The sequence below is a fragment of the Leucoraja erinacea genome, chromosome 37 (genome assembly GCF_028641065.1).
Source record: "Leucoraja erinacea ecotype New England chromosome 37, Leri_hhj_1, whole genome shotgun sequence".
NCBI lineage: Eukaryota > Metazoa > Chordata > Chondrichthyes > Rajiformes > Rajidae > Leucoraja > Leucoraja erinaceus.
Genome location: NC_073413.1, coordinates 3,901,472 through 3,914,007, shown reverse-complemented (window position 1 = coordinate 3,914,007; position 12,536 = coordinate 3,901,472). Strand labels below are relative to the sequence as shown.

Sequence of the window (12,536 nt, the reverse complement as noted above, 5' to 3'; positions counted from 1 at the left end):
CTTGACTTGACTTGAAGCAACATATGGAGCAATAAATGTGGCATTATAATATATATATATATATATACTGAAGGTCAACTAATCTCTCTGCAATCTTCTTGATGTCTTGGCTCAGAAGTGCAGGGCAGTGGTGGTCCCACACTAGATCAGGCCTCTAGCAACAGGCCAGTCGTTGTCGTCACCACCAGATACCAGAGGAGCATCTTTGGTCGCCACCGAGTCCCTGGCGACGGGGAGGGCGGGGAAAGGGATGATGGACGCGGCTCCCCTCCAATCAGCGGCGTTCGAGGGCGGGACTCCAGGGCAGCGTGATCGACGGTGATCACAACCAATGGATGGCTGGACCCTTGCGACGGGCCGGCCAATCACACGTAGACGGGGGCGGGACGATCGTAGACACCGAGCCCCGCCCCTACAATGCAGCGTGATTGACACCGTTATAAACCAATGGTGGGCGGGACTTCTTTTGGACGCCGGTTCCCGCCCCCCCACGGGGAAGGAGTGATTGACGGCGACTGTACCCAATGGTTGCCGCTCGTCCCCGGAGAATTGGCCAATCGCGCGTGGAGTGGGGGGCGGGACTTCCGCTGGTTGCAGTCTTTGGTTGCCAGGAACCGGATTCCGTCCCTAACAACGGCCGAGTGGATGGGAGAGGAGAGGGGCCGCCGGCGCTGCTGTTGCTGCGGGGGGTGAGAGCGGCTGGGGGAGAGGGGGATAGAGAGGGAGGGGGAGGAGAGGGGGGGAGAGAGAGGGGGGGGAGAGGAGGGAGATAGGGAGAGATAGGGAAGGAGGGGAGAGATAGAGGGAGGGGGATGGAGAGAGGGGGGCAGGAGAGAGGGATAGAGATAGAGAGGGAGGGGGAGAGATAGAGAGAGAGGGGAGGAGGGGGAGAGAAAGAAGGGAGGGGGAGGGAGAGAGGTGGAGGAATTGGAGAGAGGAGGAGAGAGAGGGAGGGAAGGAGAGAGAGGGAGGAGAGGGGGGGGAGGGAGAGAGGGGGAGGGAGAGAGGGGGATAGAAGAGATAAAGAGAGGGGGATGGAGAGAGGGAGAGAGGAGAGGGGGAGGGAGAGAGATAGATAGAGGGGGAGGGGAGAGATAGAGAGAGAGGAGGGGGAGATGGGGATGGGAGGGATAGCGATAGAGATAGAGGGGGGGGGGGAGAAGATAGAGAGAGAGGGGAGAGAGAGGGGCAGGGAGAAAGAAAGAGGGGAGGAGAGGGGAGAGAGGGAGAGAGGGGTAGAGGGAGGAATTGGAGAGAGGGAGGGAGAGAGGGGAAGATAAGGCGAGGGAAGGAGAGGGGGATGGAGAGAGGGGCAGAGAAAGAGGGAGAGAGGTAGAGGGAGGAATTGGGGGTCTCCACTGGGAAATGTCCACCCCAAAGCTTCAGCAAAGAAGGGGACAATGGGAGAGGGTAGAGGGTGGGGTGGTGGAGGGGTAGTTGTATGGGCGGCAGGGGGGGGGGTGGTGGCAGGTGGTGTAGGTGGAGAGGTTGAGGGGTTGAGGTTGGGGTGGTTGGATGGGAGTTAGAGAGGGTGGGGGATGTGGGGGTAGAGGGGGGAGGTTGGATGAGGGGGGGGGAAAGGGGTGATTGGATGAGGGGCTGGTGGATGAGGGAACAGAGGGGTGGTTGGATGGAGGACAGGGTGGAGGCTGTGATGGATGGACGTGGACTAGTGTGTCATGAGACGGGCAGAGCGGCTGGTGGGTGGGGAGGTAGAGTGGCTGGGGGTGGATGAGGGAGTAGAGGGGCGGATGGATGGATGGATGGGGAGGTAGAAGAGCTTGCTAAGAGTGATCGGTGACATGTTGAATATTGAAACATCGTAAGTCAGTTGAAGTTGGATGCCAGTTAGAAGGGTAGTAGAAATCTGTCCATTTGCAGTGGGAACTTGCCCAGAGCCTCCTGCTAATGGCAGGGTTTCCATTGTATAAAAAAGACAAAGTGCTGGAGCATCTCATCAGGTCAGGCAGCATCTCTGGAGAACATGGATAGATGACGTTTTCGGGTGGGGACACTTCAGACTGAAGAAGTGTTTTGACTGTGAACCACCATTTCTCCAGAGATGCTGTCTGACCCACTGAGTTACTCCAGGAAGTGAATGTAATTTATTTTGACTGTGTTCCTTGTGGATTAAACTTGACTATATTATGGTCACCACCTCCTAATGGCTCCTTAATCTCAAGTTCCTTTATTTAATCCAGGTTCATTACATAACACTAAATCCAGAATTGCCTTCTCCCTGGTAGGCTCCAATACAAGCTGCTCTAAGAATCCATCACGGAGGCACTCCACAAAGTCCCTTTCTTGGGGTCCAGTACCAACCTGATTTTCCCAGTGTACCTGCATGTTGAAATCTCCCATAACAACCATAGCATTACCTTTACGTCATGCCAATTGTAACTCCTGATTCAACTTGCACCCCATATCTAGGGTTGCTTCTTTTCGGTGCCAGTGACCAGGGTATCTTGGGTTTTGAGGAGTTGGTGAAAAGGTAAGCCACTAAGTACTGTACCTGGTCGACTGAACCAGGTAGCGCTGGGTGCTATCTCTATCTTTGCTATCGGTCTCTGCGACAAAAATGGTGGTCAAGTGGGTTTGGGGAAGAAGAACAACGTGCCATGAATGCCTTGCGTGTATGTATTGTCAAGTGGGCACAGTCTTGCAGTGGGTTGTGCTATCCTCTGCTGCTGTGCGTGCTACTTGCGTTAGGTTACACCTGAGGATTACACGTCCTATCGGGAGTTGATGTTTTCAATGTGGAAAGGAGGGTGTGTGGTGGCCATCGCTCTGGCCTTTGGTTGACACTGTATGAGTCGATTGGCAGATACCGCTGGATTCCTTCAGTCGATCGAGCTGCAATTGTGTTGTTTTAATGATTCCCTCCTCTGAAATTGTTCCTTTATTGCAGGAGCGGAGCTGGGGAAGAATTGTGAAAGTGCAGAAACCAGCTCCGTCCGTAGTTTACTGGATGAAGGCTGGCATGGCGGCGCAGAGGTAGAGTTGCTGCTTTACAGCGCCAGACACCAGGGTTTGATCCTGCCTGCGGGTGCCGCCTACACGGAGTTGGTACGTTCTCCCTGGGACCACGTTGGATTTCTCCGGGTGCTCCGGTTTCTGCCTGCACTCCAAAGACATACCGGTTTGTTTGTTAATTGGCTTCTGCAAATAGTTTAAATTGTCCCTATTTTAATTATTCCTTTCTATGAAATTGTTCCGTTATTTCAGTGGCAGGGCTGGGGAAGATTGTAGACTGCAGATACCAGCCCCGTCCATAGCATACTGGATGGATGTGGATATTGAGTTTGGAAGATGCTACATTTGATCCTAGGTCATTGGAAACAAACCATCACTTTTTACTCTGGCAGTTCATTAAGTAAATGTATCATCTTGTGTGATCTGAGCTATGTGGAAGTAATGTTTTAATTATTACCCGTATGATGAGCATAATAAATTGTAAGTGCATGGCATTAGTGTTCCCTTTTATCAGTTTGACTGTGTTTTATCTCCTTAGATTTTGACACCTCTTGTGGAGCTAATTTTAAGTTCCAAATGAATACAGCATTGCCTGGAGTAGATGCAGAATGTATTCCAATTTTGAAGTATTGTTTTTTTTTTGATTTGGTAACATTGCTAAGATTACTCTCAGTCGAAGGTCAGTGACTCTGGGGGCTTAAGACACACTGATCTCTTGATTTAGTTTAGTTTAGAGATGCAGCACGGAAAATGGCCCTTTGGCCCACCGAGTCCACACCGACCAACGATCCCTGCACCGTTAACACTATCCTACACACGCTAGGGACTATTTACAATGTTACCAAACCAAATAATGGACAAAACCGTATGTCTTTGGAGTGTGGGAAGAAACCGGGAGAACCGGAGATATAAAACATTGACTTCTCCAATTTCCGGTAGCCCTTGCTGTTTCCTCCCCTTCTCAGCTGTCCCTCAGCCTTCATTTCTCCTTTCTTCTCCCCACACACCCCCCCCCACCCTACATCAGTCTGAAGAAGGGTTTCGTCCCGAAACGCTGCCTATTTCCTTCGCTCCATAGATGCGGCCTCACCCGCTGAGTTTCTCCAGCACTTTTGCCTACCTTCGATTTTTCAGTATCTGCAGTTATTTCTTAAATAATTCATTAGACTGATTGCAGAGTTTGGGAGAAAGAACAGAGGGGCAGGAAAAAACATGGTAGGCAAGGAATGGTTATGAGAGACAAATTTTGTTTAGTTTAGTTTAGAGATATAATGCAGAAACAGGCACCCGGAGATAAAAACCATGCAGGTCACGGGGAGGACGTACAAACTCCGCGGAGACAGCACCCGTAGTCAGGATTGAACCTGGGTCTCTGGCACTGTAAGGCAGCAACTCTACTGCTGGTTATGAATAGTTTATGGCATTTGCTTTCCTAGAATTTGCACTTGTTCAGTCGTTCTTGAACACGCCCTGTGATGCTAACGGTGAGCTTGGCAGCATTAAGGTTGACTAGGTCATTGGACTGGTGCCACTGAAGACCATCCTTTAACATGAGGAGCATATGTGGCTTTAGATCCCTGGATAGAGGCAGTCAATACGGTGATTATACTTTGTCATGAATAATAGCTCTCCAGTTAGTAAAGCATTTTGAGCTATTCCCTCCCTCTGCGAAGAATGGTTAATCATGACAATACAGTCATTCATTGCCACTGTAACCTTTTCACACAAAGGGTGGTGGGTGTATGGAACGAGCTGTTAGAAACATAGAAACATAGAAAATAGGTGGAGGAGGAGGCTATTCGGCACTTCGAGCCAGTTCCGCCATTCATTGTGATCATGGCTGATCGTCCCAATCAATAACCCGTGCCTGCCTTCTCCCCATATCCCTTGATTCCACTAGCTCCTAGAGCTCTATCTAACTCGCTCTTAAATCAATCCAGTGATTTGGCCTCCACTGCCCTCTGTGGCAGGGAATTCCACAAATTCACAACTCTGGGTGAAAAAGTTTTTTCTCACCTCGGTCTCAAATGGCCTCCCCTTTATTCTAAGACTGTGGCCGCAGGTAGTTGAGGCAGGTACAATCGCAACGTTTAAGAAACATGTAGACAGGTACATAGGTTTAGAGGGATATGGGCCAAATGCAGGCAGGTGGGGCTAGTGTAGATGGGACATGTTGGTCGGTGTGGACAAGTTGGGCCTAAGGGCCTTTTTTCATATTCTCTGACTCAATAGTTCAGTGTTTTAATGCCATCGCCTTTTTGAAATGGAAACCTTAACGTTTTTCCCCCTTCTCCTGGCAGGGGTAACATTTGTCCGTAATGGCAGATCCTGAGCCGAGAAAGGATGAGGCAGATTCCAGGCGTCTTCAGACCTTCCCCATCGTCAGAGTGAGTTTAGCATCAAACTGCTTTGACCTCCTTCCCAAATGGATCTGAAACTTGCTATGAATAGGGCTGGGTAGAGTTGATGTGGAGAGGTTATCTCCACTAGTTGGAGAGTCCAGGACCAGAGGCCATAGCATCGGCAATTGAAGGACGTTCCTTTAGGAAGGAGGTGAGGAGGAGTTTCTTTAGTCGGAGGATGGTGAATCTGTGGAATTCATTGCCACAGACATCTGTGGAGGCCAAGTCAGTGGATATTTATTACAGCAGACATTGATAGATTCTTGACTAGTATGGTTGTTGGAGGTTACGGGGAGAAGGCAGGAGAATGGGATTAAGAGGGAAAGATAGATCAGCCATGATTGAATGGCGGAGTAGACTTGATGGGCTGAATGGCCTAATTCTGCTGCTATCACTTCTGAACATGATGCTAAGGCCTGCCCAGTTCCTTTATCTGAAGCATCACCTATGCCTCTGTCTGACTGTATGTAGTTGTCTCACCACATTGTTGGTGCCTGAATATTCCCTGTTGGTAGAAGAACAAATGTAATGTTGTTGTTGATCTACTTGAAGCAACATGTACAGCAATAAATTAGCTCTATTATATACTGAAGGTCAACTCGTCTCTCTTCAATCTTCTTGAGGTCTTGGCTCAGAACTGTATAGCAGCACCAGTTGCAAAATTCATTCGTCAATTAATACTTTCATGCCATAATGTTTGGGTACATTTATGGCTTTTTATTGATTTGGATATCGTTTTAACTGAAATCTGTCATGTTTAATGGGGCAAGTGAGGTTATTTGTTCAGCTGCACATCAGTGTGTCCCTCGCAAATGGTAGACAATAGGTGCAGGAGTAGGCCATTCGGCCCTTCGAGCCAGCACCGCCATTCACTGTGATCATGACTGATCAGCCCCAATCAGTACCCCGTTCCTGCCTTCTCTCCATATCCCCTGACTCCGCTATCTTTAAGAGCCCTATCTAGCTCTCTCTTGAAGGTATTCAGAGAACCGGCCCCCACCGCCCTCTGAGGCAGAGAATTTCACACTCTCTGTGAGAAAAGGTACACAAAAATGCTGGAGAAACTCAGCGGGTGCAGGAGCGAAGGAGATATGCAACGTTTCGGGCCGAATCCCTTCTTCAGACTCTGAGAAAAAGTGTTTCCTCGTCTCCGTTCTAAATGGCTTGCCCTTTATACTTAAATCTGCATCAGTAAAGGATATTTCGATGCTGGTGGGCTTTTGTTCCATCTACGTATCATCTTTGCTTTTGAGGGTCTTGTCACCACCATAGATCAGTACAGTACTTACCACGAGTTTTTTTTTTTAACTCGTGCCCTTAAATTGATCACTTAATGGAGCCGAGAAACCATGACCTATAACATTTGTGACTCCAAAGAACTTCCTCCTCATTTCTGTCTTTTGTTTTCAGCACTGCGATATGCCAGAGGAAATGAAAGTGGAGACGATGGAACTGTGTGTCACGGCTTGTGAGAAATATACTGGAAATAATGAGGTGAATCTGTCTTGTCATGTGGCATTTTTGTGTATGGGACGGTGGATCAAGATGTCGTCTGCTGTTCATGTTGTGCTCTTCCTAGCACTGAACTTTGCAAAGGTGTCGTGCCATTCTTCATAGAATCAATTGGAATTATGTCCCATCCACCTCTTTGGAAACCCTCGGACTGTCTCTAGTCTTGGATGGAACTGTACCCAAACCACCACAGTTTGGTTTGGGAACGGCTCCATCCAAGAGCGCAATAAATTGCAGAGAATTGTGGACGCAGCCCAGACCACCACACAAACCGACCTCCCTTCCATTAACTCCATCAACACCTCACGCTGCCTCGGCAAGGCCAACAGCATAATCAAGGATGTATCTCGACCTGGCCACTCCCTCTTCTCCCCTCTCCCATCACAGAAGTGTGAAGACGCACACCTCCAAATTCGGGGACAGTTTCTTCCTAGCTGTTATCAGACTTTTACTAGCTTTATCTTGCACTAAACGTTATCCCCAGTATTCCCTTTGTCATGTATCTGTGCACTGTGAATGACTCGATTGTAATCATGTATTGTCTTTCCTCTGACTGGATAGCACGCAACAACAGCTTTTCACTGTACCTCGGTACATGTGACAATAAACTAAACTAAACAATGGACTGTACCTTCCAATCCAATCTGACCTTTCTGTCCTGGGCCTCCTCCATTTTCATAGTGAGGCCCAGCACAAATTGGAGGAACAGCACCTCATATTTTGCTTGGGTAGTTTATACCTCAGCGGTATGTACGTTGACTTCTCTAATTTCAGATTGCCCTTACTTATTCTCTCCTTCCCCTCCCCTTTCTCAGTTCTCCTACTAATCCTACTGTCTCCATCTACTTTCTATCTTTGTCCCACCCCCTCCCCCAAAATCAGTCTTGACCCTTAACGTCACCCATTCCTTCTCTCTTTAGATGCTGCCTCACCCGCTGAGTTACTCCAGCATTTTGTGTCCCACTTCTATAGGACTTTGGTTTCTCTGCATTTGGGGTATTGTGACCTGTGTGGGTTTTCCCTAGGTGCTCCAGTTTCCTCCCACACTCCAAAGACGTACAGGTTTGCAGGTTAATTGGCTTGTGTGTGTAGGAGTCAAGTCAAGTCAAGTCAAGTTTATTTGTCACATACACATACGAGATGTGCAGTGAAATGAAAGTGGCAATGCTCGCGAACTTTTGTGCAAAAGACAAACAACAAAACAACCAAACAAATTATAAACACAATCATAACACACATATTCTTTTACATAATAAATAATGGAAGGAAAAACGTTCTGTAGAGTTAGTCCCTGGTGAGATAGGCGTTTACAGTCCGAATTGCCTCTGGGAAGAAACTCCTTCTCAACCTCTCAGGATAGTGTTCCTGTGCGGGGACTGCTGGTCGGAGTGGACTCGCTGAGCCGAAGGACCTATTTCCGCGCTGTATCCCTAAAGTCTAAAGTTGGGTGCTGTCTTTGTGAAGTCTGTAGGTTCTCCCTGTGACCGCATGGGTTTTCTCCGGGTGTTCCGAATTCCCTTTGCACCCAAAGAACTACAGGAGTATACCTCTAGTGTGTGTAGGATAGTATTAGCGTGCGTGGATTGCTGGTCGGTGTGGACTCGGTGGGACAAAGGGCCTGTTTCTGTACTGTATCTCTAAACTAAACTAAATGCACAGTCTGCACCCAAGGTCAGGATCAAACCCAGGTCATTTACCGCTTTGAGGCAGCATCTCTACAAGCTGCGCCTCTGCGCCGTGCTAATCTATGCACTTCAGTTGGTGTTAGCTACTCTCTATCCATCCTCCATTTTCCTATCATTTTGGGAGAGGGGGAAAATAAACCCTTTATTTCTTCTCCTTCACAGACGGCAGCCAAAATGATCAAAGAAACGATGGACAAGAGGTTTGGAGCCTCCTGGCACGTGGTGGTTGGCGAAGGGTTTGGGTTTGAAGTCACCCATGAGATGAAGAACATTCTGTACATGTATTTCGGCGGCAACATGGCCGTCTGTGTGTGGAAGTGCACATGACATAGGAACTGTATGTGGAGCTAGCAGCACTGAACCCCTCCCCCTTCCCCTTCCCCCTTCCTCCCCCTTCCTCCCCCTCCACTCCTCCCCACCCCCCCCCCACCCCGAATTCAGCTGCGTAAAAAGAACGTCAATCCCACGCAAAGTGGAAAATGCTGCAAATGGGCCGCTCGCTGGTCAGAGACTGAAAGGACTCCTTAGCTCATACAACAGCTGCAGGAACAAGGACCAAAACACTTTTTTTTTTAATTTCCTTGGATTTTTAAATAAGGTATAACAAAATTCAATAGTGCGTTTAAAAAAAGAAAAAAAAAAAGGTGCGGACAGGCTATCTGGTTGAAGTGGTGAGGCTGGAATATTGACAAACCGAATTATCAACAGCAATACAATATCTTTTTTGGGGGAAAAAAACCTCTCTCTTAAATCATATTTCCGTGTCGCTTTCCGTTAAACAGCACCGAGGAATGCAAGGGATTTTCCTGCCAAGCCCACCACCATTCCCCCTCCCACCATCATTGTGTTTGTCCTAGAAACCCACGGCCATATTAGATGACGGTGGATCTGGAATAGCCTAACAAACGTTATTGGGATGGGGGAGTAGGCCAACTAAGGCAAATGGTGGCGATCTTCATATTCCCACTGAAAGTCTCGCTCCCTAATCGCTGTTGTCCGAATGACACTAAACTGAAATTTAGCTGCACTTCACATTTTTTGTAACACTACATATTGGATGGGGGGGGGGGGGGGGAAGGATGCAGGTGGACGTTGGCAGGGGAGATGAAGATGTCCAGTCCATTTCATCATTAGTTCAGGTTAACAATAACATTACCAGCCCCTGGGTTGGAAATGCAAGTCTTCAAGGAATGTTTTGAAATTCTTCCATTTTTTTAAAAAAACAAAAAATGTTTTTGATGTTGTGATAGAAATCCTCGAACTTGTATTTTAACATGTTTTAATTAAAAAAACCATTGAAAGACAGCATTAATTTAATCTTGAGGGTTGGAACAATCCTGGTATCAGATGTTATTATTATTTCATCAGCACCATTTGTGTCTTTTGTAGAATAAGGTTAAAGGTACTGATTAAGGGCCTGTCCCACTTTCATGACCTAATTCACGACCTCTGCCGAGTTTGCCCTTGACTCGTACTCGCAGCATGGTCGTCACGAGGCCGTAGGTAGGTCGTGATGCTAGTGGTAGGTACTTGTGGCATCAAGTAGGCCGGGGCGTCTTTTCAACGTGATGAAAAATGTCCAAGAGTTAACAAACGTTGTGAATTAGGTTGTGAAAGTGGGACGGGTCCTTTAGTGATGATCAGCCATGATCACATTGAATGGTGGTGCTGGCTCGAAGGGCCGAATGGCCTACTCCTGCACCTATTGTCTAATAAGTGATAGGAGGCGAATTAGGCCATTCGGCCCATCAAGCCTACTCTGCCATTCAATCATGGCTGATCTATCCCTCCATCCCAACCCCATTATCCTGCCTTATCCCCATAACCCCTGACACCCGTTCTAATTAAGAGCCTATCTATCTCTGCCTTAAAAATATCCATTGACTTGGCCTCCACATCCTTCAGTGGCAATGAATTCCACAGGTTCACCAGAATAAAGAAATTACAGATGCCGGTTTACAAAGAAGGGCAGGTAAAGTGCTGGAGTAACTCGGTTGATCAGTCAGCGTTCCTGGAGAACATTGACTGGTGGTGACATTTCGGGTCGGGATCCTTCTGCATGCTGACTTTTTTTTTCGTGGGGTGGGGACACGGGAGGGGAAAGGTGTGGTGAGGAGGGGGATTAAGGATAGCTGGAAGAGAAGAGGTGCAGGACAAAGCGTGGTTGATAAGAGGTGAACACAGGTAGAGGGTTGGTTGGTTAATCAGCTGATGGTTGGAGAAGGGCCAGAGATGAACAAAACAGGTGTGAGACAAAGGAATTGAGGAGTTGTGAATCGTGAAGAGGTTAGAGGTTGCCAAAAATAGGAGAAATCTATGTTCATACTGTTGGGTTGTAAGCTATGAGATGCTGTTCCACCAATTTGCATCTTTCCATTAACAACCTGGCTTTAGGAGTTTAGAGATACAGCATGGAAACAGGCCCTTCGGCCCTCCAAGTCTATGCCATCCATTGATCACCCGTACACTAGTTCTATGTTCTACATACTAGGGGTGGTTTACAGAATCCGATTAAGTACGTCTTTGGGATGTGGGAGGAGACCAGAGCACCCGGCGAAAATCCACACACGGTCACAAGGAGAGCGTACAAACTCCACACAGACAGCAGGAGGTCAGGATCGAACCTGGGTCTCTGGCACTGTTACCCTGTCCCACTTAGGAAACCTGAGGTTGCAGGTAGGGAGACTGACAAAAACCTCTGGGAACCCGACGGAAACCTTGGGTGGGGCGCAAAGTCTCCAGAGGTTCCCGTTCAGGTTTCCTAAGTGGGACGGGGGCACAGGTCTACCGCTGTGCCACCCCGACTCTCTGCAGTGTAAGATCTACCATGGTGCTTTGGTGGTGCATTGCGATGATCTCAAACGCCAGATCAGGGAGGATATCTAAAGAGGCACTGATGGAGAGAGCAGGTAACATAGAAACATAGAAATTAGGTGCAGGAGTAGGCCATTCGGCCCTTCGAGCCTGCACCGCCATTCAATATGATCATGGCTGATCATCCAACTCAGTATCCCGTACCTGCCTTCTCTCCAACCCCCTGATCCCCTTAGCCAGGTGGGGCCACATCTAACTCCCTCTTAAATATAGCCAATGAACTTCCTTCTGTGGCAGAGAATTCCACAGATTCACCACTCTCTGTGTAAAAAAATCTCATCTTTCTCATCTCGGTCCTAAAGGATTTCCCCCTTATCCTTAAACTGTGACCCCTTGTTCTGGACTTCCCTAACATCGGGAACCATCTTCCTGCATCTAGCCTGTCCAACCCCTTAAGAATTTTGTAAGTTTCTATAAGATCCCCTCTCAATCTTCTAAATTCTAGAGAGTATAAACCAAGTCTATCCAGTCTTTCTTCATAAGACAGTCCTGACATCCCAGGAATCAGTCTGGTGAACCGTCTCTGCACTCCCCCTATGGCAATAATGTCCTTCCTCAGATTTGGAGACCAAAACTGTACGCAATACTCCAGGTGTGGTCTCACCAAGACCCTGTACAACTGCAGTAGAACCTCTCTGCTCCTATACTCAAATCCTTTTGCAATGAAAGCTAACATACCATTCGCTTTCTTTACTGCCTGCTGCACCTGCATGCCTACCTTCAATGACTGGTGTACCATGACACCCAGGTCTCGCTGCATCTCCCCCTTTCCCAATCGGCCACTATTTAGATAATACTCTAGGTAGGTAGAGTTTGTGAACTAGGCAGCAGACTGCAACTTGCCCATGGTACAATGGTAGGAATCGGATGCTTAAGAGGCATGAACTGGAAAAACGGGAAAGCTCAGGAGGTTAAGAGGTGGGGGAAATTAATTCCTGAGGGGGGGATTGGCCACGAGAACTTGGATCACTTTTTAAATGTAGAACGAAGCAACTGAATTTCAAGGGCGAGTCTCACCAATGACTATGTGATAACTAAGGAAGAAATGTAGAAACCTAGAAATGGGCATCCTGGTTTATACCAAAGACAG

General features: G+C 47.9%; 1 protein-coding gene across 3 annotated transcripts; it reads left to right on the top strand.

The window, feature by feature from the left end:
* The first annotated feature begins 571 nt into the window (after window positions 1-571).
* Window positions 572-9,880, top strand: LOC129713807 (dynein axonemal light chain 4-like). Of its 3 annotated transcripts, XM_055663114.1 has the most exons (7): window positions 607-689; window positions 2,431-2,491; window positions 2,909-3,139; window positions 5,274-5,360; window positions 6,786-6,869; window positions 8,735-8,909; window positions 9,651-9,880. In XM_055663114.1, exons 4-6 carry the CDS (start codon window positions 5,292-5,294, stop codon window positions 8,897-8,899), a joined length of 318 nt encoding a protein of 105 aa, XP_055519089.1. In that variant the 5' UTR covers window positions 607-689; window positions 2,431-2,491; window positions 2,909-3,139; window positions 5,274-5,291; the 3' UTR covers window positions 8,900-8,909; window positions 9,651-9,880. The 3 variants fall into 3 exon arrangements, with proteins under 3 accessions (XP_055519091.1, XP_055519089.1, XP_055519092.1); XM_055663116.1 differs by lacking the exon at window positions 2,431-2,491 and having other exon boundaries at window positions 572-689; XM_055663117.1 differs by lacking the exon at window positions 9,651-9,880 and having other exon boundaries at window positions 608-689; window positions 8,735-8,948.
* Window positions 9,881-12,536: the final 2,656 nt, after the last annotated feature.